This window comes from Ceraceosorus guamensis (genome assembly GCF_003144195.1).
Source record: "Ceraceosorus guamensis strain MCA 4658 unplaced genomic scaffold IE81scaffold_11, whole genome shotgun sequence".
Lineage (NCBI taxonomy): Eukaryota > Fungi > Basidiomycota > Exobasidiomycetes > Ceraceosorales > Ceraceosoraceae > Ceraceosorus > Ceraceosorus guamensis.
The window spans coordinates 232214-255079 of NW_020290006.1; the positions used below are offsets into that span (position 1 = coordinate 232214).

At 55.3% G+C, this 22866-nt stretch overlaps 8 protein-coding genes across 8 annotated transcripts; 5 read left to right on the forward strand and 3 right to left on the reverse strand.

The window, feature by feature from the left end:
- Positions 1-394: 394 nt before the first annotated feature.
- On the forward strand, positions 395-3414 carry IE81DRAFT_345670 (hypothetical protein; the record flags this gene model as incomplete). Its single annotated transcript, XM_025515943.1, has 3 exons — positions 395-519; positions 648-746; positions 810-3414. The coding sequence occupies 3 exons, from the start codon at positions 395-397 to the stop codon at positions 3412-3414; spliced, it is 2829 nt and encodes a 942-aa protein (XP_025371601.1).
- Positions 3415-3923: 509 nt separating this feature from the next.
- Positions 3924-5833, reverse strand: IE81DRAFT_345671 (hypothetical protein; the record flags this gene model as incomplete). Its single annotated transcript, XM_025515944.1, has 5 exons — positions 3924-4636; positions 4702-4755; positions 4824-4924; positions 5019-5520; positions 5608-5833. 5 exons carry the CDS (start codon positions 5831-5833, stop codon positions 3924-3926), a joined length of 1596 nt encoding a protein of 531 aa, XP_025371602.1.
- Positions 5834-7064: 1231 nt separating this feature from the next.
- On the forward strand, positions 7065-7738 carry IE81DRAFT_345672 (hypothetical protein; the record flags this gene model as incomplete). The annotated part of the gene is made up of 2 exons (XM_025515945.1): positions 7065-7274; positions 7430-7738. 2 exons carry the CDS (start codon positions 7065-7067, stop codon positions 7736-7738), a joined length of 519 nt encoding a protein of 172 aa, XP_025371603.1.
- Positions 7739-8890: 1152 nt separating this feature from the next.
- On the reverse strand, positions 8891-9778 carry IE81DRAFT_277015 (winged helix DNA-binding domain-containing protein; the record flags this gene model as incomplete). The annotated part of the gene is made up of 2 exons (XM_025511474.1): positions 8891-8994; positions 9103-9778. Coding segments are annotated over 2 exons (780 nt in total), but the record flags the coding sequence as incomplete, so codon positions are not given.
- Positions 9779-11444: 1666 nt separating this feature from the next.
- On the forward strand, positions 11445-13188 carry IE81DRAFT_345674 (hypothetical protein; the record flags this gene model as incomplete). Its single annotated transcript, XM_025515946.1, has 4 exons — positions 11445-11605; positions 11770-11959; positions 12045-12275; positions 12364-13188. 4 exons carry the CDS (start codon positions 11445-11447, stop codon positions 13186-13188), a joined length of 1407 nt encoding a protein of 468 aa, XP_025371605.1.
- Positions 13189-14053: 865 nt separating this feature from the next.
- IE81DRAFT_321343 (hypothetical protein) lies at positions 14054-15936 on the forward strand. The gene is made up of 3 exons (XM_025513310.1): positions 14054-14385; positions 14492-14685; positions 14808-15936. The coding sequence occupies exons 1-3, from the start codon at positions 14155-14157 to the stop codon at positions 15796-15798; spliced, it is 1416 nt and encodes a 471-aa protein (XP_025371606.1). The 5' UTR covers positions 14054-14154; the 3' UTR covers positions 15799-15936.
- A 352-nt stretch (positions 15937-16288) lies between these two features.
- IE81DRAFT_272865 (hypothetical protein) lies at positions 16289-16997 on the reverse strand (the record flags this gene model as incomplete). Its single annotated transcript, XM_025511425.1, has 3 exons — positions 16289-16359; positions 16458-16629; positions 16851-16997. Coding segments are annotated over 3 exons (390 nt in total), but the record flags the coding sequence as incomplete, so codon positions are not given.
- A 1057-nt stretch (positions 16998-18054) lies between these two features.
- IE81DRAFT_321345 (hypothetical protein) lies at positions 18055-22807 on the forward strand. Its single transcript, XM_025513311.1, has 8 exons — positions 18055-18922; positions 19002-19176; positions 19260-19383; positions 19466-19497; positions 19562-19692; positions 19773-20404; positions 20478-22531; positions 22615-22807. Exons 1-8 carry the CDS (start codon positions 18480-18482, stop codon positions 22738-22740), a joined length of 3717 nt encoding a protein of 1238 aa, XP_025371608.1. The 5' UTR covers positions 18055-18479; the 3' UTR covers positions 22741-22807.
- Positions 22808-22866: the final 59 nt, after the last annotated feature.

The window sequence follows — 22866 nt, forward strand, 5'->3', positions numbered from 1 at the left end:
CACAAGCCCCTGTCGCCAAGCCACAAGGCTCACTTCTCGACCTTCAAAGACGAGTGATTGAGTCGAGACGCAAACACGCTTGTCTGGCACAGCTCATCAAGGGACGCCGTGGGACATCGCTGCTTCTGTTTCGAAGTCTGTAGAGCCCCTGACAGTCGACCCCACACCCGCGCTCTCGTGCGACGCTTTGAAATTTTTGGGAACTCGACGGCTGCACCACCTTTGCAAAGTCGTGATCCGCTACGCGATAGACCAACACCTGCGAGGGAGGTTAAATAGAGCGCGTGGATCGGTCGCAGACTTTCCCTTCGGGCAACCACATCCTGCTGAGCAGACCAGCCCAACCCACATCACTCCACCTCGACGCTCATCCTCTAACGTGTGCACGGTCAAGATGATGCACGAACACCTGGTCGGAATGCTCAGCAAGAGAGCTTCGGCCTCGGTCGTCAGCGGACACAACCCCGCGACTGTGGACCCCAGCAACCCCCTCCAACTATTCATCATCCAAGCAGGCATGTGAGTAGGGATGCCGAGCCAGCTGTGCCCAGCGACGCTGCTATGGATGCATCTTACATCTAAGTTGGTTCAAGGCTGACACTGACGCTCGCTACTGTTCTCGCAACTGAATCGCTACCGCGGTACAGCATCATCATATTCACCAGAATTCTCGGCTTCTTCCTTGCCAAGATCAAGCAGCCAAGTGTCATCGCCGAGGTCATTGGCGGCATCGTACTGGGTCCCACGTGAGCTGAACTCCAGGCACCTTGCCTAGACCTCGCTGACTCGTCCTGAGTCCACCCATGCAGTGTGATGGGTCGCATTCCCCACTTCACAGAACACATCTTCCCTCAGCCGTCCATTCCATACCTCAGCTTGGTGGCGAACATCGGCTTGCTCTTCTTTTTGTTCATCATCGGGCTTGAGATCGACGTCAGCATTGTCAGGCGCAACGCCTTCTCTAGCACAGCGATCAGCATGTCTGGGCTCATTCTGCCTTTCGGCCTGGGTGCTGCGCTGAGCTACGGAATCTACAAGGATTTCATCAACCAAGAGCGCGTCTCTTACGGCCATTTTTTGCTCTTTGCCGGTACCGCCTTCTCCATCACTGCGCTACCTGTTCTAGCCAGGATTCTGGGATCGCTCAACATGGTGCAGACGCGCGTGGGGACCATTGTACTTGCCGCCGGAGTAGGCAACGACGTCATCGGATGGGTGCTCTTGGCGCTCACGGTCGCGCTCGTCAACGCGCAAACAGGTGTCACAGCAGTCTACATCCTGCTCGCCGTCGTCGGCTGGGCACTCGTCCTCTTCTTCTTGATTAAGCCTGCATTCATTTGGCTGGCCCGTCGCACCGGCAGCCTGGAGAAGGGACCATCGCAGCTGATGCTTACTGTCACCATCCTGCTGGTCTTTGCTAGCGGCTTCGTCACGGATATTCTGGGCGTCCATGCCATTTTTGGCGCTTTCCTCGTGGGCCTAATCATCCCGCACGAGGGAGGGTTTGCAGTGGCTCTCACGGAGAAGATCGAGGACCTGGTTTTGACTACCATGCTCCCGCTCTACTTTACCCTGTCGGGTCTTCGCACGCAGCTCGGCACGCTCGACGGAGGTCTTGTCTGGGGCTACACTATCGCCATCATCCTCGTCGCATTCAGCAGCAAATTCTTGGGATGTGCTACCGCCGCAAAGTTGTGCGGCTTCACCTGGCGGGAGACTGGCGCCATCGGATCACTCATGTCCTGCAAGGGTCTGGTGGAGCTCGTCGTTCTCAACATCGGTCTGCAAGCCGGCATCCTCGACACGCGCACATTCTCCATGTTCGTCGTCATGGCGCTTGTCACCACCTTTGTGACAACTCCCTTGACACAGCTGATATACCCGGCAAAGTACTACGAAGAAGAAGTCGACGCCATCCGCGCTGGCTCTGACTCCAAGCTCGTTGACGACTCTTCCGACCCTAGTGCTGGTCGCCGCTCAGCATTGACCGGTGCAGCGCGTCGGTTGTTGGTTGTACTAGATGGCTTCGAGCATCTCCCAGGTCTTCTCACCTTGATGCAGCTCATGCGTCCATCTATCGCCCCCAGAGTCGATCCCACATCGACTACAGGATTGCGTCAAAGACATTCGCAAGGACCGAGTGGGGCAGAGACTGAGGACGACATCTCCGAGAAAGAGTCCGCCTCGTCCACCCAACAACATCGCAGCAGCAACCCCAAAGCAGCAGTGGGCGTTAGTGCGCTGAGGCTGATCGAGCTTACCGACCGCACCTCTGCGGTCATGCGGGTTGCCGAGGCAGAGTCGACCCTGCGCGCAGACCCGATCATCAACGTCTTCCGCACCTTTGGTCAGCTCAACAACTTGCCAGTAGACAGCTCCATGGCTGTTGTTAACGCAGACGAGTATGCCAACACGGTCATTGCGCGAGCGCAGCGAGCCCAGACCAATTTCTTGGTCGTGCCCTGGACTGTTCCAGAGGGATCGAGTGCTGCTCCTGTCACCGCAGCTCTGCAAGAGCAAGCTACCAGCGCAGGTGGCTTCCGCAGCATCTCTAATCCCTTTGAAACCATCTTTGGCAACGCTTCTGGTGCCGATGGAGTCTCAAGATCACCCGAGAATATCGCCTTCGTCAGACGCGTCTTTCAGACGGCTCCTTGCGACGTCGGTCTCCTGGTCGATAAGTCGACGCCTGCTGCGCCAGGATTCTTGGCCGGACAGCAGCATGTGCTCGTAGGCTTCATGGGAGGGCCCGATGACCGCTCTGCCCTCTCACTCGTTCACGCGCTTTGTGAAAGCAACCTGTCCCTCAGAGTCACCGTCTTGCGCTTCCGCCGCATCGGTGCCGACGAAGCGGGAGAGGCTCCGATTCCAAGCATGCCTCCAACAGTCCACCATGCTCAGCACGCCCGTGCTCCTACTACAGGGGCTGGTGCACACGTTCAAGATACTATGTATCCGACTATGCAGGGCACTTCTTCCATCGAGGCGACTCTGGAGGATGACATTGCAGTCAAGAAGGTGGAAGATGCCAGCTCTTCGGGTGCGCTGTCCGGACGGCTCGTGGTCAAGACGATCTCGACCTCCAGGCCCCTGCGCGACTTCATCCGCGCCGTCGACGAAGTGCAACCTACGCTGATTGTGTGCGGCAGGGGCCGTCGAATGCCCACCATGACGCATCGCGATGAATTGCGATTCTTGATTCGCAACGGGCTAGTGGATCCACAGGCGGCGGAGAACCTCAACGACGATTCTGCCAGCACAAAGGAGAATGCCAGCACAGAACGAGCTCTCAGCTCGGAGACTTGCAAGACTATAGGCGAGCCAGCTATGGCCATCACTAGGTTCGCCACTACTGGAGCTTCCTGCTTGGTTGTTGCTGCAAGTATGCGAGCCAGGCACATCGCGCAAGCTTGATCTCGCTTCGAGATATCATTAACGACTTCCTTGTTTCCCGATCGTGAAACCGTGGCTACCTGACTCTACTGTAAAGCCGCCGCAATCCTATAACGCATCCGTCATCCATCGCCGTCACGACACGTATCCCGCACTAAAGTTCACCGTACCTGTCCCCCTGAACCCCGCCTCTACCGTGTACTCTTCAACTCCAACGTCACTGAAATGATTTGATGACCACTTGTAAGACGTGACTGCTGGCCAACGCTGAGGGAGGTTCTTGACACTGATATTCGAAACGGCCGCTCAGAAGGGCCTGGGAAGCCCAAGATTGCGGTCAAGTCAACGGGATGATCGTTCACATTTCCATTGGCTTCTCATCATGGCGCGATGCCTCGCGAGGCGCAGGGACGTCCAGAGTGCGAATTTTCTGTCATTGAATTGCTGCGCGCGAACGCAGCAAGCCTTGCAAAACATGACGAGGAGCGACACGTGCGAGCAAGCATCAAATGTTGCTGGTAGCGAGCGCTTCAAGCAAATGGGAAAGCCTTGTCAGCTCTTGCGCGTTCCGTCTCAAACGCCGCCGCATCGATTTCCCAGTCCCGTATCAGGCCAGCGTCGATCTGATCCCGATGCGCCTCGTCCAAATACCGCAAAGCAAGATCTCTGTACATCTCTGCCCCTTTATACTTGGCCGTAGCTTCAGGCCATTCCCTCATGCTCGAAGCCAATCTACCGGGCACGCCAGCTTCTTTGGCAAATTCAGTGATGGGCGTGAGGTAGGTTCGGATGGTGAAGACGATGGCTCCAGAACGAGGTAGTCGACGCAAGGTTTGCCGCTCTGCTCTCATGCAGATGCTTGCTGGATCCGTCGCTACTTGGGGACCTTTGAAAGCGTCCACCACCACCACCTCTTCCTCCTCCTCCTTCGCTTTGCAGTCCAGAGCTGCATCTGACTTGGCGTCGACGCGTCCAGTCGTCTCGGAACTCGCAGCGCGGGGCCCTTTGAGCATTTGATCGAATATCTCCTCAGGTCCATTGGTGGTGTGGCTCCAACTGAGTTCCGACCGATCGTACAATTCTCGACACAGCTCATCCGCTCTCATAGAGCTCGACGTTCGACCAGATATCGGCGCGCACCTCTTGTCGTCAGGCGGCAAGACGTCCGGAATCAGCTCGCCAGAGAGCAGGGCAGGAATGGCTTCCGTGTCACAGATCTGAAAGAAAAAGTTATCGATCCTTTCTGCAAATCAAGGAAGCTCCTGAGTCAGAATCGTCTTGGAGCTCGAAGCCAAGCGAGCGACGCACCAATGGGTTTGTCCGGCCTGAGCTTGGAGAAGAATCGGTCCATTGGATCCCGCACTGGTCCGAATGGTAGATAAGATTAGCTTTGGCTGTGACGCGTCACGAGCGGGGCTCCTCCTCCTCACGCTTCTCGTCGTACTGTGGCACGCCGCCCCTCGTATGAATTTCGCGGAGGGGCAGACCAAGCTTATCCTTCAGGGTCCAGAATCCAGCTGTACAGATGGACCTAGCACACAACGATTTGAGCGTGGAGCGGGCACGTCAGTTCGGCGCCAACCCAAACGGCTGCTACGTGACCAAAAGTCCAGCATAGCACTCACCCACCGATTAGTCTATGAGCATTTAGCGGGGCTTTCTCGCTCTGATATCCTGCTCTTTCTTCATCTGTCAAAGGTGTCTCTCTCAGGAGGGCCAGATCATCCGGCACGAGCTCTCCTGCAACTCGCATAGCCTCATCTGCTCCTTCTCCGAAAGGGCCAAGGTCTTCAAGCAGCCAAGTCTTGGCCTCAAGACCGCACTCAGGCAGCGCATTCCTCGTGATGCTGCGTACGTCAAATCCGTCGTTTCTTCGTTCGGAGCCGCGAGGCTCGACGCGGAAAAGGGAGGGATACCGACAAGCCAGGTAGGCAGATATCGCTCGAGCCAGCTCCAAGGCTGCTAGCTCGTTCAAGAAGTCACCTTCTCGAAGGCACGCACTGCTTGGCAGTATCTTGTAGCATCGTGAGCCATACACTGCGTGCCGAGCTTCTCGTAGCCGAATGTATGCAGGGTAGCTCTTATGCAGCGAGAGCCACTGCGTAGGGTTGAGAGGTTTGATTCCCACTGATACGACCGCGAGATGGGCAGAGGCGTGAGCAAGCCCCAATATTTTGTCCATTCGCATTGTGGTACCATGACGCGCATACTCACTGGTCAGACGGTGCTTGCCCCATCTGAAAGGTCTGAGCGCCAAGTCTTCGGCCATTTTCAACTCGAAACCCGGCTCTGGATCTGGCAAAGACCATGCTCGGTATCCGACGGGAAGAGCAGGCACGGGAATGGTGCGCTGAAGTCTACTCCATTTCCAAGCTTCTCGACCGAGCGCAAGGACGAGAGCTGACAGTGCGCACAGCAGAGCGAACTGAATATTGTCCATGTCAGTGCCGTCCGTGCGGAGATTTCGAGTCAATGGAGGTAGTTGATGCTAAAATTGCAGCCCTGTCTGGGCAGTAGGCTGACAGGCCTCCCTGGGCTGGAATTGAAGTGTCACTGGGTGAGGTTGTAGTGTACGCTTGCCCGGACGTTGGGAACGAGAGCTTTGATCTGAAAAGTATCGAGGGAGGGTCGTGAGGAGAGCGGATGGCTGGCACGACTAGATAGACTTGCAGGTAGAGCAGATAGAGTGTCGTAGCGAAAGGTGCTCGCTGTGTGCTTGAGTCAAGGCAAAGTGACCTTGAGCTGCTGTGCTCGAGTCAAAAGGGCGACAGCAGCCATGATCTCTCATCACTTCCTGAATGATCCGCGGCAAGATCAATCACGAATGACGCAGCATACACAGTCGCACGGGAAGATCACTTGCCTGAGCGGGCAGCCCTTTCGAGATCGCAATTTTGGTCGTAACTACTTCATGTCAGATGCATGCTGCTGGTGTGGGTATCTTGTTCGCGCGGGCGGCAAGAGAGCCGATGATGCTAATCTGCACTTTTGACTTCGACTCTTTCTCAAAAGACAAATATATCGGTACCGGTCCAGCCTCGATACGCGAAGGCTGATGTTGCCTGAAAAGCGGGGATTCGGCCCGCGGCTGGATGTGTGTCTCTGTTCGAAGATAAGATATGATGATGAGGGATTATCACCTGGAGTGGGCGAGTTTGAATTCGAGAGTCGCGAGTGGTGAGTGGTGACATCCTCGACCTCTCGCGCCGTACGTGCGCATCACGGTCGGGCCGGGGCTAACGGGGAGTCGAGCCGCGGCTAAATCTGACCGCGATATGGTTACGCAAGTGCGTGCTCGCGTGTGCAGCGATGTGGCTCGACCGGCGTCCCACGCGTCGCGCGCTGGACCTCCAACCTTACATCATCAATCACCTCAAACAGGTCGATCCCAGTCAGGACAGTCATCACATTCTGATTTGTCAACTCCACGGATGTTGGGCTAATCGAGCGTTGGAGTGTACTGTGGCCCAATCACCCATTCTACCCGCGAGACTCGGACGCTCCTTACAACGTCCGCGCCCGCTGACAGTCTTGCGTGCAAGCGCTGGCGATTACCTCGCAGACCGACATCTTCGACTGGCTTCGTCGCCATCGCCTCCAGCTGAGCTGAGCTGCCTGCCGCGTGCCATCTTGCGGCGTCTCCCTCACTCCACGAGCGATCGCACCTCGAGATGATTCGTCGACCACCCACCTCCCTGTCCTTCACTTCGGAAGACGTAGAGATGCTGAGACTGCAAAGATCAAAAGAGGTCGGAATGGATCTAACGCATCAGAGCCGAACGGAAAAGAGTGAGGATCTGGAAGAGTCATCGGACTCTTCAGCACCGCCGGACGCCTCAGAGGCTGGAATGGGCAGCACTAGAGCGGACGATAGACGGACGGTCAGCACTGCTGCTAGACATCCTGCTAGCGATGTTGCCAGACGATAGGCCCTTCACTCACTGTATTGCTAAGAGGCAGATGTACTGGAACAGACAGCGAGTGGCGGGCGAGCAATGCCCGCCTGCATCAATCAGCGCTTATTCCCCACTTGCAGCCTTACTTCGAAGCGCGTCTGTCCAGACTCCGAAAGCGTCAAACTTTATTCGTCGCAGAACAGCCAGCTCACGAGGAGTTCCGTCATCCCCGCAATAGCCCCTGCGACGGTCTTCCACCCGCTACGGCAGTCGCCGAGCGTGTTCTGCATGGTTTCCTCAGCTTCGGACAGTCAGTCGCTCGACCAAGGCCCAGGCTCCTGCCACCCCATGGAGCGATCAATCTCGCTGCCCTCATCGACCTCTGCGAAGGTCGCCCCAAGAGGAAATCCGAGCGTCGTCGCAAAAGTCGAATCACAGCCAGCGCATGATCGACTGACAAGACATAGGCCAAGCAAATCATATATCGCACTTGGCGACGTGAGCGTCTCAAAGGCCAACAAGGAGGCTACAACAATCCAGTGCCGCCAACGAAACGATCGCGTTTACAACACGAAGCTCATCGTACTGACACGCGCACGGCGCAAGTGAGAGCCTCGGCGCGCTCGACGCATACTTGCGGAACACACGAGGGTGGTAGGAGATCTTGAGGTGTGGGGAGATGGGTAAAAGGGAAGGAGAGGCGAGCGGGAGGATTTGCGGCTTTGCGACTAGGTCCTTTTCTGCCGACTTCTGCACGCAATGCAAGGGCGCTCACGTCGTCATTTCGTGTGCCACTGCCGGTCTTGAATGTCATCGCTCAGCAAATCACTTTGGAAAGCCTGTCCAACTCAGCCGAGACCGTATCAGGCGTGACGCGGGCCAATGACTATCAGAACCCGACCAGCCTTGTTTGAATTGGGAACGTTTGGGCCACGTGGGGTGATGCTGCCTACAATGAAGCCCTCAGGCGCTGCCGCTGATCTTACTCTTGGGGGAAAATTTGCAGCCTTGCCCGATATCGCTGGGCTGTTCGGCGCGGTCGTCGTTGAGTTTTTCATGATCTTTTACGAGTGTCTCCAAATTCATGGCGCCCAGGAGCTCTTGTCAAGACTCCTGCCAGCTCCTAGTGGCGCCACATGCCTGCTTTAGAATGACGCTCGAGGTGGAGGCTACATGTCTCGGAAGCTGAGGGTCGGCGGAGTGGATGGGGATCGTTCGGTGCGTCGCGCTCGTTCCAGTAAAGCAGAGACGTCCTCCTGCCGTCGATCTGCATAGGCGTGCATGAGCGAGACTTGTCGAATGGATCCAGCACGTCAAGTCCTCCAATTTCGCTTCTCTGCTCGATCACTATCCTCGATGATGATCGAACGTCGCACGAGAGCGCGGAGGAAAGGACAGGGGAGCCAATCCGTGCTGACCGATTGAAACGGGCGCCTCTTGGCCGAGGCAAACTCACAGGAGCCTACCGGAGGGCTGACTCGGCAATTCGGCCAAACGAAAGGGGATGCTGTCTCGGATTATGTGAAGGAAAGCAGCTACGGAGCTTTGGCTGTCATGCCCAACTGTATGCTACTCGCCGAGGTGGAAGTACCGATGGCTAAAGAGTAGTAGCGGTGAGGCCAAATCCCCTGGTCCACCCAGAGTAAGCCTTCCCTCTCCGTGGCATTTCGAAGCGCCGTTTCCGCTCTGTCCATCGTCCACGCCTCTTGCTTTCCCAAAGATGGCATGGCGGACTGTAGCGATTGAGCTGTCAAGTATGGTGTACCTTGAACATCCCGAGGTATTGACGCGGCATCTCTCGCGGCTGGTGAACCGCCATCCTGTGAGGTAAAGGCGGCTGACAAGAGCGAGAGCAGGACTGTGGTGCTGGGATCTAAAGCCTGCGGCAATGTCCTGACATACAAACTGCCACCAAGCGTCAGAACTTCGTAGCCGCATCCTAGCGGCTGCAAAGTCTTGAGAGCACGAAGAACATCTTCCACAGTCACTGCTGCTGCTCCCGAGCTCGCTAGGTTTGAGGTGCCGCTTGAGGTGCTGATGCTCTGGACAGTGGTGCCTGTCCTTATCCTCGTAACCGCATTACAAAGGTCTTGCATCTCCAACAAGCCCCCATTCAGGCTCCTAGAGCTGACACATATGTCGACAACTTGAACTGCCAGAGCATAAGTCCAATCGCCCAGCCCCACAGCTTCCCAGAGTTTTCCACTCTTACTGCCACCACCACCACCTCGCGAAGAACCACCAATGTCAGCTAAAGGATCCACACCCAATTTGGAACACATTTGTTGAAAACTGTGTCTGAACGATGCATCGCGAAGAATATCGTGCCTGTGACGCGTGGCGAAAGATCGAAGTGATGAGGAGAATGAGTCTAATTGGACTGTCAGCTCGGCCAGGGATGCGGTGGATAAGTCGGAGCCTAACGATTGGTAAGAGGCAGAAGAGTGCGCGGAACGATCCAGCGCCGCTAGACCAGGCCCTCGTCTCATCTTGACGAGAGGTCAAGGTCAAAACGTCGAGAGGTGATGTGCCAGCTCGTCGAAGAGCTGGTAGTGGTCGCCAACTTTATTGGGTCGTGCTGCCCGGAGTCGGTCTTTTTGCGTCTCGCTGTATCTGCTTGCGCACAAGTGGGAAGTAGCGACTCCATCCCTTTGCCAAGAGCTAAGGTTGTTGCAATCGTGAATGGTGAATGGCTCGAACGTATTCAATATTCTTGATTCAGACGCTTAGACGAGCACGATGATCAGTCAAAGAGTCACGATTGCTTGGTGGTCCAAGATTCGACCTGCCGGCTAGTTCACGAGTCGAATCACGTGACTTCTACGCTACAGTCAACATCTTCCGTATGGCATTGCGCCCCGCCCAACCGCGGCTTGTTGGCTCCCAGCGTGCTTCTCTAAGGCTCAGGTCAAGTCAGAGAGGAGAGGGAGAACGTTGCTAATGGGAGGAATACAAATTCGATCACTTGAATGTCATCCTTTTATGACCGTCTTCTTCCAAGCTTCTCAGACTCATCACAATCAAGAATCGTGAATCCAGAATTGGCTTACATCGTGAAATACGAGCCTGAGTCGATCACGAATTTTGAATTGACTGGTGAATTATTGCGAACATGTAACCGCGGGGTACTCAGACTCAAGACTCGTAGCTCACCTCTAGCTGCAGCAGACTGCTGGCTGCGCATGATCGTCCCTGCGCTGTCGATGCATGGGCCCTGCATGCGCAGCGCAATGATGTCATGCGCACGGTCTCGACACGGCTCGATGTTGTGGGGTATGCGGCGGATGCGCAAGCTTCTCTTCAGCAACACCCGCCCTCCTCATCATCATCAACAGCAGTCTGGAGAAGACCCTGACGAGGGCTGCTGCCATGCGCTGCATCAGCTGTGGCGCGATGCTGCTGCTGCTGCACGGCCTTCTTGCTCCATGCAGCAGCGCCTCTTCTGATGATGGAGTTCTCTCATCCATCAAAGCTGCATGCTAGCCTCGATCGATGCTCTCGTCTCGTTTGGGAAGCTCCAAGCGCAAAAGAGTACCCACATGACAGCTGCGGCGTCAGTCGTTGACCTGTGAATACACACGTCAACGTGCGCTCAAGGATACGTATCCCCGGGCGGATAGAGTTGGAAGATCACCTCACGCGCTTAGACGTATAGATGCTTGCAGCATGTTCGATGATGCAAGCCTAAAGCCTGGCAGCGGGGGTCGGGTCCAGAGCTCAGCTGCTACTAACAACCCAGTCAGCCACACGCAATTTCTTTCCTCGCCCTGCTGTCAAGCGTTCTTGCCCAAGGTGCAGCTCGTATACCGTAAGTGTGAGTCGTGAGTGGGATGAATGCCTGAATCGTGCGCAACAGGATGTGTCATGAGGGCGGGCGTCTTGCAAGCAAGTGCGTCATCGACAAAGGTGCAAGGCCTGCCCGCCGCTACCCGAATCTCTGCGCCAAGCTAGAAGACGCAACACGGCTATGCTCGTCTAAGAGCAGCCAACCAACATTTCACATCCACAAATGCGTTGCCTGACCGCAGAACAGCCTTTCGCTTCTGAACCACCACCTTCGCGACTTGCAACAGCTCAGCTTTTGACGAGTCACGTATCCTTCACTGTTGATCAAGCGCATACATCCGCATACCCACACAGATCACAGTACTCAAGATGGTCTCTACACGTTTCATCACTGTTGCCGCTGTGGCGCTGATGCTCGCCGGCTCAGCACCGCAGAACGCGGGTGTCGCCCGTGCCGATTGGATCCAGGATGCCACCTTGGGAGGACAGCGCGTGTTCCAGGCGGCTTTCGACACCTGGACCGAGAGCGAGTGAGTAGGAGCTAGCGATCGGACACGGTTAGCTGATTAGCTGCGGGTCGACGACGTTGCTTCGAACGCGTGAACAACGGCTGCCTGCCCGCATCTGATTCGCGACCTTGTTTCATGCCTACCGAATGATTGATCGTCTCTCTGCTGGCCCTCTCACTCTTCAGCCTCCGCTCTTACCTGCTCGAGCGCGGCGTGATTGCGCCCGGCAACACGCGCGAACAGCTGGCTGTGCTCGCAAAGCAGGACTTGAGCTCCTTGGCTTCTTCCGCCTACTCTGCCACCGGCTCTGCATCCTCCGCTGCCGCAGCTGGAGCGAGCAGCATCTACAACCTGGCGTCTTCCTACCAGTCTGTGGTGAGTGAGAGGTGGAAGCAAGCTTGCAATGGATATCTTCTTCGGCTTCTCTGTTTCTGATTCATCCATCTGTTCGTCGGGTCAGGCTTCTGCTAGCGCTTCGAGCGCATCGAAGGAAGCTTCGTCGGCTGCTTCGCGTATGAGCAAGAATGTTCCTACCGACGCGAGCTCTCTTTCATACGAGATCTCCAGCGCGGCTAGCGGTGTCAGCAAGAGCGCATCCAGCTTGCTAGCTCAAGCAAGCCAAGGTGCTGAGGATGGCGTGCACAACGGTGCTCAGTATATCTACGACTCGTGGGATGACTCTCAGATCAGAGTGAGTTGGCGAGGCAAAGGCAAAGTCGGTCTGAGGTGCTCGGACTCGTCGCTGATCGACTTGCTACTGCACTCTTCTTACCTCGCAGAGCTTCCTCGTCGAGAAGGGCGTTCTCAAGAGTCATGCTGAGCTGCGTCGTGACGAATTGATCCAGACCGTCAAGGATGGATACCTTGCCACCACCAACGCGCCTTACGAGCTTTTCTCGACGGACTACCTCAAGCGATGGGCCCAGAACCAAGGGTTGATCCGTACGCCAGCTGAGCAGACTCGCGATGAGCTCGTCTCGCTCGCCAAGGACTTTTACTACTCTCCCACCGAGACCATCTTTGACTCTTGGAAGGATTCTGATCTCCGCCAGTACCTCATTGACAACAACGTGATCAAGTCGGACTACGAAGCTCGTCGGGATGAGCTGGTTGGCAAGGTTCGAGACTCTTACACCGCCACTCAAGATAGCCTGACAGGCCTTTGGAGCGACTCGGACTTGAGATCCTTCCTCATCTCTCAAGGGGTGATCAAGTCTGATTACGAGGCAAAGCGCGACGAGTTGTTGGCTCTTGCGACGGACAACAAAGCTTTCAACGATCTGGTGGACACTTCGCGCGAGTACTACACCTGGTCGGACAAGCGCATCAGGGGCTACTTGCGTTCCACTGGACTCTCCACGGAAAAGACGCCAGTCACTCGAGAGGGGCTGTTGAGAGAGTTGAGAGCTAGATACCATGCGGCTCACAAGGGCGTCTTTGGAGCGCTCAAGGAAGCGGCTAGAAACATCTTTGGTGGTGTTCAGGATGTCCACGGAAAAGCCGAACAGAACGCAAAGGTGGCTAGCGTGAGCGTGTCGAGCGCTGCGAGTGCAGCATCGGCTGCTGCTAGCAGCGCAAGCGCTCATGCTCGTGACGAGCTGTAAAGGAAGGAAAGGCAATCCACGAATGTGTCCGAGCAGGTAGTGAAGTGGAATTTTCACTTTGCAGATGCCTTCAAACTTTGACTTTTTCTTTCGTCATGTCTCCCATCTCTGCTCCTCTTCTCCACACACACACACACGCGCGCGCAAGGATCGAGGTTGCACCCGCTACGAAATAACGATTTGATGATGTTGTCTCCGTTCTGCTTTCGTATCTCCCGCGCGGATAGCATGTCTTTTGAAAGTCTCACTGACTGTTTTGCTGGAGCTTTGTTTCGCCCGATCTTACCCATAGCTGCAGCGGATTTCTCGACAAGAGCTGGCCTTTGTCGAGAGCAATCGTACGGCTCGTTGCAGGGATCATCATTATGAATGGTGAACGGTCAAATTTGGGGGTTTGCGAGTGGTCTGGATGGTGACAGACCATTCGATTTTCGCGATCGTGTCATGCTGGCGTCAACACCGGGGCGCGTTGCACGCTGCAGTGTGAGTCGCGTTAGTCGCGATCTTATATAGAAGTGCAGCGGAATCAGCGACACCGCGCTAGTCTAGTGGTGCGTCAAGCGCGCGGAGTGGCCATCAGCAGTCACAGTCACGAGTTGCGGGTGTTTGGCTGTTTCGTGACTGTGACTGCTCTGCCGCAACTGCACGCATGCTGATGGTGTAGGTACCGGCGGTACTCGCACTCTTCTGACTGCAGCGTACCGGTGAACGGCGGGGCGACGAGCATGGATCAAGTGGAGGGATCCGCATGCTGGTGTCCGTGCACTGGCACTCAGCAGACACTAATGACTGCGATTGCCAATCTGAATTCAATGCTCTCACCCTTCGCTCACGGATGTCGATGGTCAGCTGCACGAGAAGCATCCTGCAGACGGGCATGAGGCATGCGTTCAACTTGTGATTCGATCGTGATGCTGCTCCATTCACATTGTGATTCGAAATGCGACGGGGCATGAAACGTCGTTCATGAGTGTGGTGATTGGGATCATCTTCTTCCATCATCAACCTCATGCCGGCTACACAACCCCCACCCCTACCTCCCGCTCTCTCGTCCACAAAACATTGCTTGCCCGCGAGCATCGAGGCGAAATGAAACTGTTCAGTGATCTGGTCGGTGCTGCTACGAGCGCTTCTGGCAATGCCATTTCCGCAGCGCTGGTGCCGCTCATCTGGGCCAGCTCGTACCTCCAAACAGACGTGAGTGCTTGAGCACATCCTCACAAGCCCTGGCTTGCATAGCCAGCAGCGGGCTGATGGGAGATTCGCCAACTGCGCGCCATCTAACGTTCACGCGCGATGATAGCCACTAGCAGTGGCGCATTCCATCCTCAAGACTACACCGCTCATAGATGGACACGTCGACTTGCCCGTATTGTTCAGGTACATTTACGGTGGAGATTTGGCCAGTCCCAAAGTCGACTACAAGGGCGAGCTGCAGGGCTTTGTAGATTTGCCAAGACTTCGTAAAGGCGGCAGTGGTGGCTTCTTCAGCATCGCGTGAGTGGAGCTTGCACTGACGGTGCATCCTAGCTTCTGCTCTGCGCCAAGAACTTTACGTAGACGAAGCAGCTGACGTCTTCCATCCTTCTTCATCTTCTGCCATCGATGCGTTCGCCAAGCTACGTGCCATGCACCAAGATTCCCGAAGGCGAAAGGGAAGACTTTAATGCGCCAACTTGGCAAGTCAGAGACACGCTGGAGCAAATCGATCTGACCTGGTCCTTGGCAGAGTACTACCCCGATGATGTAGCCGTCGTAACGACGCCTCAGGAGCTTCGATCGGCGTTCAAGAGCGGCAAGATCAGTCACTTGATAGGGATCGAGGGTGCACATAGTCTTGGCAATAGTCTTTCCACCTTGCGAACGTATCACAGACTAGGTGCGAGGTATTTGACCCTCACGCATACATGCCACAATGCATTTGCGGATTCGGCAGGAGCCACAGCAGGACAAGCTTTGCCGCCATTGCATGGAGGACTCAGCAAGATCGGCTTCAGGCTCATAGATGAGCTCAACAGGCTAGGAATGATGGCGGATCTATCTCACACTTCCGACGACACGGCAAAGGATGTGATCAAGCACACCAAAGCGCCATTCTTCTTTTCCCACAGCGGTGCCAGGGCCGTTCATGATCACATTCGAAACGTGCCGGATGTCTTGCTGGATCAAGCACGGGACTCGGGCAAAGATGGTATCGTCATGGTCGCATTCTTGTACCCCTTTGTAGGACCCGAAGGGAACGCTGGCATTTCCAAAGTGGCCGATCACATCGATCACATCGCCTCCAAGATTGGTCGGTCCAAATTGGGCATCGGAAGCGATTACGACGGCGGATTCAAGTTCGCAGATGGTTTGGAGGACGTGTCTACTTATCCCAAATTGGTAGCTGAACTGTTCAGCAGAGGTTGGAGCAGAAACGAGCTCAGAGGATTGGTGGGCGAGAATCTGATCAGGGTGCTGGGAGAGACGATACGTGTTGGCGATGAGGTCAGAGCAAAGGGTGCTTTGCCTGACGTGGCCACAATCGACGGTAGACCCGATAATGGACCAGGCAAACCGACGTTCGATTCGGAGCCTTGCAAAAGGTCCAATGCGGGTCTGGTGAAGTAAGACGAAGGAAGCGCCCTCCGCGGACCGATTTGCCCAGCAGGACTGTACCTACTCGCGAACTTGCTCCTACCTCACCGTCGATAGATGCCACACGTTTGGTACAGCCCGGAAACATCAATCATGATCTAAATTCAAAGCATCCGCGTGTGTAGCAGAGTGTCTTACTTGATGTCATTGCGAAGGAGCATAATGAGCGCCGCTATCATGCACACGAGGAAGAGAGAATTTGCTCATAGCCATGCGTCCTTCGACATCTCAATGACAATCACGAATGTCAGGATCTGCTTGCATGAAGACCCTCAGCTACGACGCTTAGGGACCGAGCGGGCGCCCCAAGGCGCGTGACCATCATTCGTCGATGCGACGTGCTCAAGCGAATCGTCTTCGGTTCATGAAGTCGATCTGCAAAGTGAGCGATTGAATGGGCAAGCGAAGGGTGAGGGGAGATGTTTTAACGCCCCAGCCTACAGGCAGGTGCCAGCGAGACACTCACGCTAAGATCCAAGCACAGAAGATTCTGCTCATCCTGAGTAGCTCCGTTCACGTGCACATTAAACTTGGCTGCGATGTCGACGTGGCCCCAGTCACGAGTGGTTTGTCAGTCATGTAGCCTGCTCGAACAATCTCGAGAACACTCCGCCCCAGCCGGAAAGACTCACCAGGCGGGATCTCTCTGGGCAAGGCGACGGTCTGAGTGATCTTGTACTCTCCAGCTTCCACTGGACATTGCACCTCTGCATCGTTCTTCTTGGCCTCTTCGCATACATCAAAACGACGAGTGAGGAGCTTGATCAGACCCAGCTTGACCACTACATCAGCATAGGTGCCTGCCTGTGGACATGGATGGCATCAGAGCCATAGACGAGTAAGCATGCAGTGAACTGAAAGAGTCGCAGGTGGTAGAGTGATGGAGTCTGTCTTGCGCGTCCAAGAGACTGAGCAACAAGACGGCAAGCACCTTCCCCCACGACAGCGAAGTTCCGATGTCTATCCACATGCGCAAGTGCGCCGGAGTGCCCTTCGCTCATAGTACATATCTTCCCACTACTCACCTCGATGCGACTCTTGACGATACCGCTAGCAGTGACGGTGAGGTTCTGACCCGGCTTGGGAGGATCGGGTGTGACCTCGATGCTCTTGACCTCCACCGCATCCGTCTCTTCTCCGCAAGATTTCCATACCCAACCACCAGGCGAGGGTCCATCCTGTTTTCCCACTTGAGCCTCCTCCTCCACAGCCATCGAAGCTTCGGAAAGCAAAACATCAACAAAGTCTGTAGGTGCCTTTGTGGACTCGGATTCGTCCACGGGGAGAGGAGAAGAAAGACCGAACACACGTTGAGAGGAACCGGAGAGGACCGAGCTGAGGGAGGAGGGCACCAGTTGAGGAGCTGGAGCGGCTTGCACGGCTATGTTGACCGAGAGTGCGGCAAGAGCCGAAGGCACGACGAAACTTGGAAGGTGCATCTTGATAGAGGCTGAGCCAAACAACCTGGGTGGCGTTGTGTAGATTCCTACTGCGCAAGAAGAGAGTCTCGAGTCCGCGGGTCGAATAGAAGGGGATGATGGTGGTTGTGAAGAAGGTCAAACAAACTATGGAGTGAGACAAATGTCCGTGAAGCGCTGCAATCGCAATGTGGACTGAAGATGATGGAGTGTGAGTCAGAGGGATGATCGAGTGGGGTTGCATCTATAGCTGCTGCTGCTGGATGTACTTGTAGGTGTGTGCGGATCTGAATCCGATGTGACGCGGCGGCATCGCCTCCTGACCTGCATGTTCAGCGTTCGCATGCACATCACCTCGATCATGAGATCGCAAATCGCGAGTCACGAGTTGCACCGCAATCAAGCCATACGCTGCTGCCCGCGCGTCATGCGCAGAGGACAATAAATAAAGAAAGTGCCTCGTCAGAGCTACGATCGAGGGGTCTGGCCCCGCGCGCTTTGCGTCGCTGCATGCGTGCATGCCGTGGAGGCCAAATTGCGCGAATGGCGAGGTTTGAGTCTTGATGAGCGCGCGTACGCGCGCAACGCTTAGCAAGCCACGATTTGAAGCTTCGATCAAATGAATCACAATCGCCAATAGCATCGCGATGTAAAGGCTGCCCCATTCACGATTGCTGCCAAAATTTCTGATGAGGACATATGTGGCATTTTCGGATGATGCTTCTGGGCCACATGAAGTCAAGCGATCAGCGCTAGAATAACGGTCACGGATGCTATACCCACGCGTGCCTTTCGTCATCGTGCGCGACGCCCATGTAGCACCACTCGCGCCAATCCTCTCGCACGAAAGGAAACCAGGGTCGGCGCCGGCGATCTGGCATTCACGTGACTCTCGATTTGCTGCTGTGTAAGGGAGCTTTGCGCCCATGCAGAGAGGGTTACTGCCTCTTGCACTCATCAGACTCAAGAGCCAAGATTGGGGATGAATGAGCAAGTAGGGGTCTGATCGATTCACGACTTTGACTGTGATCGTCCGCATTAGACTACTCTCGTTGATCCTCACTCTGGTATTCATACCCTTGTATATTGTGGCGGCTTCTTCAGACTTCATTGGCGTCTCGAAAAGACGCGCAATCGTCGGACGGAAGAGAAAGATCGGGAATCGAATTCATCACTCGGTTTTTGCCACATCCTTGACGCCTTTCCAAGGATCGCTCTCGCACACTACGAGTGAAGATGGGGAAGAAGAAAGGTGGCAAGAAGGGCGGAGGAGGAGGGGACGACGACTTCTTTGCAGATGGTCCTCCAGCTGACATCTCGGGCGACGAAGCACCAGCTCCTCAGCGCAAAAATGCTTTCGCAGCGATGACGATCGACGATGGTCCCGAAGAGGTGGAAGAGGAAGAGCCCAAATCCTCTGCGAATGGAAACGCAAACATAGGCGGAGATGATGAGGACGACTACGGAGGAGGCTTGATGGCTCAGGTGAAAAAGAGCGCTGCTAACGCTAAGAAAGGAGGCGGCAAAAAGGACAAGAAGAGCAAAAAAAAGCAGCAGGACGACGACGACATATGGGACCAGTTGGGTGAAGATGTGTCGGGTAACGCGGTGAAGGATAACAAGGGTGATGCCGATGCTATGGACATCGACAAGGCCCCCGAAGCTGGGGATGCTGCAGAGTGAGTCTCTTGTTGCTGCTGCTGCTCTCCGGCCTGAGAAGGCAGACTCACTGTGCATACCATTTTGCTCCATCGACAGCGAATTTCCAGACACCACTAAGTCAAAGAAGGGCAAGAAGGGCGGTATCGCCGCTAAGGAGGATGACGAAGGCAAAGACTCCGGCACTGCAACACCTGCTGGCGCAGAAGAGGAGCAGCCCGGCAGGATACTGTCCAAGAAAGAGAAAGAGAAGCTCAAAAAGGAGAGAGAAAAGGTGAGGACGAGTAGCACAAAGCGCAGAGACACATGCGCGCATGTGTGCTGACCATCTCCGACGCTCTTCCTTGATCGTGACAGGCAAAGAAGAAGGCAGAGGCTGCTGCGAAACAGTCGAATCAGCCCGAGTCAAAGGTGGACGATGATGAAGCTGCTGTAGACGCTGCAGAGGAACCCGAAGCGGCTTCATCAGCTTCGAAGAACAGTCAGTGGAGCGCTAATTTGAAGATGCTTGATGCAACGTGTTGCTGATGCTGTCCTTTCCTTCGCCATGTGTGCTCTGACAGAGAAAAAGAAGAAGGGTGGCGATAAAGGCGCAGTGAGTGAATGCGAAGCGGTACTCGCAGGTGGATGTCGCTGACGAGGGGTCTCTCGATCTACAGGTGACCGAGCAAGTGCCTGCTGCAACGCCCACGACTCAAACGGCTGCGCAAGGCAAGAAGAAGCCCTCCGCGGCGCTGGCAGCTCTTCAGGCCCGTGTAGCCGCACAGAAGAAGGCAGAGGAAGAAGCTAGGTGAGTGATGTGGGGCAACGTCGAGAGGACTGGTCTTCACTTGGCTAATATGGGTGGGAATCCTGCGACTGTCCCCTCAGAGCGGCGGAAGAAGCTGCGAGGAAAGCTGAGGAAGAAGCCGAAAGGCTGGAGAAGGAGGAAGCTGAACGCAAAGAGGCTGAGCGTCTGGCCAAGAAGGAGCGCGAGAGATTGAAGAAGGAGCAGCTCAAGAAAGAAGGCAAATTCTTGACCCCGAAGCAAAAGGCCGAAAAGGCGGCGGCAGAGGCTCGCATGCAGGCCATGATCAAAAGTGGGCAGATCAAAGTGGACGGATTGGAAGATCGCGAAAAGGATGATGCTGCGAGCGCAGAAACCTCGCAACAGCAGAGAAAGTCGAAAGCAGTCGACAGCAGGAAAAAGAAGAAGGGACCTTCCGGACCACCAAATAAGCTCGCTCCTACGCAGAATGCCCAGCCCAGCCCTGCCGAGCAAGAACAGCAGGCCACACGTGGCCCCGAACCCGAGCCTGAGCCCGTCAAGGCTGCGGAGCCCGAGCCTCCTGCCACCGAGGCCGCAACTTCACCTGCAGAAGACGTCAAGGATGACTGGGACGCAAACAGCGATGTTAAGGATGATTGGGACGCCGAGAGCGAAGATGAACAAGAGAAGGAGGCAGAGGCGAAGGCGGAGCTCAGCAAGGCAGGCGAAAAGGGTAAGGGAGTTGCAAAGCCATGTAAGTAGACGCTGGGGCTGCGAGGCATCCTCGGGCCATGACAGCTGACGCGGAGGTGACTTGTTCGTGTCAGCACCTGCTATCAAAGCCAATGGCTCTGCCAAAGGTGGGCCTGCTGTTGCGGAGCGCAGCGCTGCTGAGGGAGCTCGCGCTGCTGCGCAAGCCGCTCGGGAAGCTGCATCCAAAACCGCAGCGTCTGCACTTGCAGCCAAGAAGGCTGCTGATCGCGAGAACAAGGGCAAAGATGATGCTGGCATTGCCGAGAGCTCCGGTGAAGACGACTCGGATGAGGATGACGACTCTGACGACTCGGACGACGACTCGGACGACTCCAGTGACGACGGGTTGACAGCTGTGCAGAGACAAGCTGCGCAAAAGAAAGCGGAACAGGAGCAGCGCAGAGATGCGAGAAAAGCTCAGGCCCTGGCAGAACAGAGCAGGGACAACCTCAGAAGCCCTATCTGCTGCATTCTTGGTCATGTAGACACAGGCAAGACGAAGTTGCTAGACAAGATCAGACAAACAAACGTCCAGGGCGGAGAAGCGGGCGGTATTACTCAGCAAATTGGTGCCACTTACTTCCCCGTGGACGTGCTCAAAGAGAAGATCAGACCAATTGATCCCGATGACACACAGGTCTTCAAGACACCCGGGTTACTTGTCATCGACACGCCGGGCCACGAGTCTTTTACCAATCTGCGAACCCGAGGTAGCTCCCTTTGCAACATTGCTGTGCTCGTCGTGGATATCATGCACGGTCTTGAGCAGCAGACATTGGAGTCTATGCGATTGCTGAAGGACAAGAGGACACCTTTCATCGTCGCGCTAAACAAGGTGGACCGTCTGTACGGTTGGAACGCTACGCCCAACAACGGATTCCAAGACAGTCTGTCGAAGCAGAACAAAGCTACGCAGAACGAGTTTGACACCAGGTTGAAAGCGACCATGGTCGCGTTCGCCGAGCAAGGATTCAACGCTGTGCCTTACTACGAGAACAAGAATTTCTCAAAGAATGTCAGCTTGGTCCCCACGTCTGCACACACTGGAGAGGGTATTCCCGACATGCTTCGCCTCCTTGTCCAGCTCACGCAAGAACGCATGGCTGCTTCGCTCATGTATCTCTCCGAGCTCGCCTGCACGGTCCTTGAAGTCAAGATCATCGAGGGACTCGGCACCACCATCGACGTCATTCTGTCCAACGGTGTACTGAGGGAAGGAGACAAGATCGTTCTTTGCGGTCTTGGTGGTCCGATTGTCACCTATGTTCGTGCCCTCTTGACACCTGAGCCTCTCAAGGAGATGAGAGTCAAAGGTGCGTATGTGCACCACAAGGAAGTCAAGGCCGCGCTAGGTGTCAAGATTTCAGGTCCAGGTCTCGAAAAGGCCATCAGTGGTTCTAGGCTGCTGGTCTGTGGGGAGGATGATGACGAGGAAGAGCTCAAGGACGACGTCATGGCGGACCTGCAAGACCTGCAAAAATGGATCAGCACATCTGGAAAAGGTGTTTGCGTACAGGCTTCCACTCTGGGATCTCTGGAAGCCCTTTTAGAATTTTTAAAGACGCAGAACATCCCTGTCAGCGGTATCGAAATCGGACCGGTCTTCAAGGGCAGCGTCCGACGAGCTTCGATCATGCTGGACAAGGGTCACACCGAGTACGCAGCGCTGCTGTGCTTCGACGTGGAAGTTCACAAAGAGGCCGAAGCGCTCGCAGCTGAGATTGGCGTGCGAGTATTCTCCCGAATGACCATCTACAACCTCGTCGATGACTACAAAGTCTTTGCGGACCAAGTCGTGGCGGATCGTCAAAAAGCTGCTGCTGGCACGGCCGTCTGGCCTTGCAGACTCAAAATCTTGGCCGCTTTCGCAAAGAGGGAACCAATCATTCTGGGCTGCGAAATATTGGACGGCGATCTGAGAGTTGGGACGCCGCTTTGCGTCGTCAAGACGCACGCGGACACGAAGAAGAAGGAAGTTGTCACGTTGGGAAGAGTGACTTCGCTCGAGATCAACAAGAAGCCCAAGGATCATGTGACGAGAAAGGAACAAGGTGCTGGTGTGGCAGTCCGCATCGAGGCGGGCCTCAACGATCAGAGCAAAATCTTCGGAAGGCACTTTGACGAAAAGGTGAGCAGAAGTCTGGAAGTTTCTGCTGTCGCTTTGAATGTTCGACTGACCGATGCACCATCTCGGATCCGCCGGACGCTCAGGACGAGGTGTATTCCCTCATCTCTCGGAATTCCATCGACGCTCTCAAGGACCACTTTTGGGAGCAGGTGTCCACTGACCAAAAGAAGCTCATCAAGAATCTCAAGGCGCTTTTGGGCATTCCCTGACTTTGACTCTCTTGGTAGTATGTGCGTCGATTTCTGGGCTCGTAATGCATATCATCGAGTCGTCGGAGAAGCACAGCATTGTGGCACGAGGTGTTGTGAGATCGAATCGCTAGTAAGATACAGTAA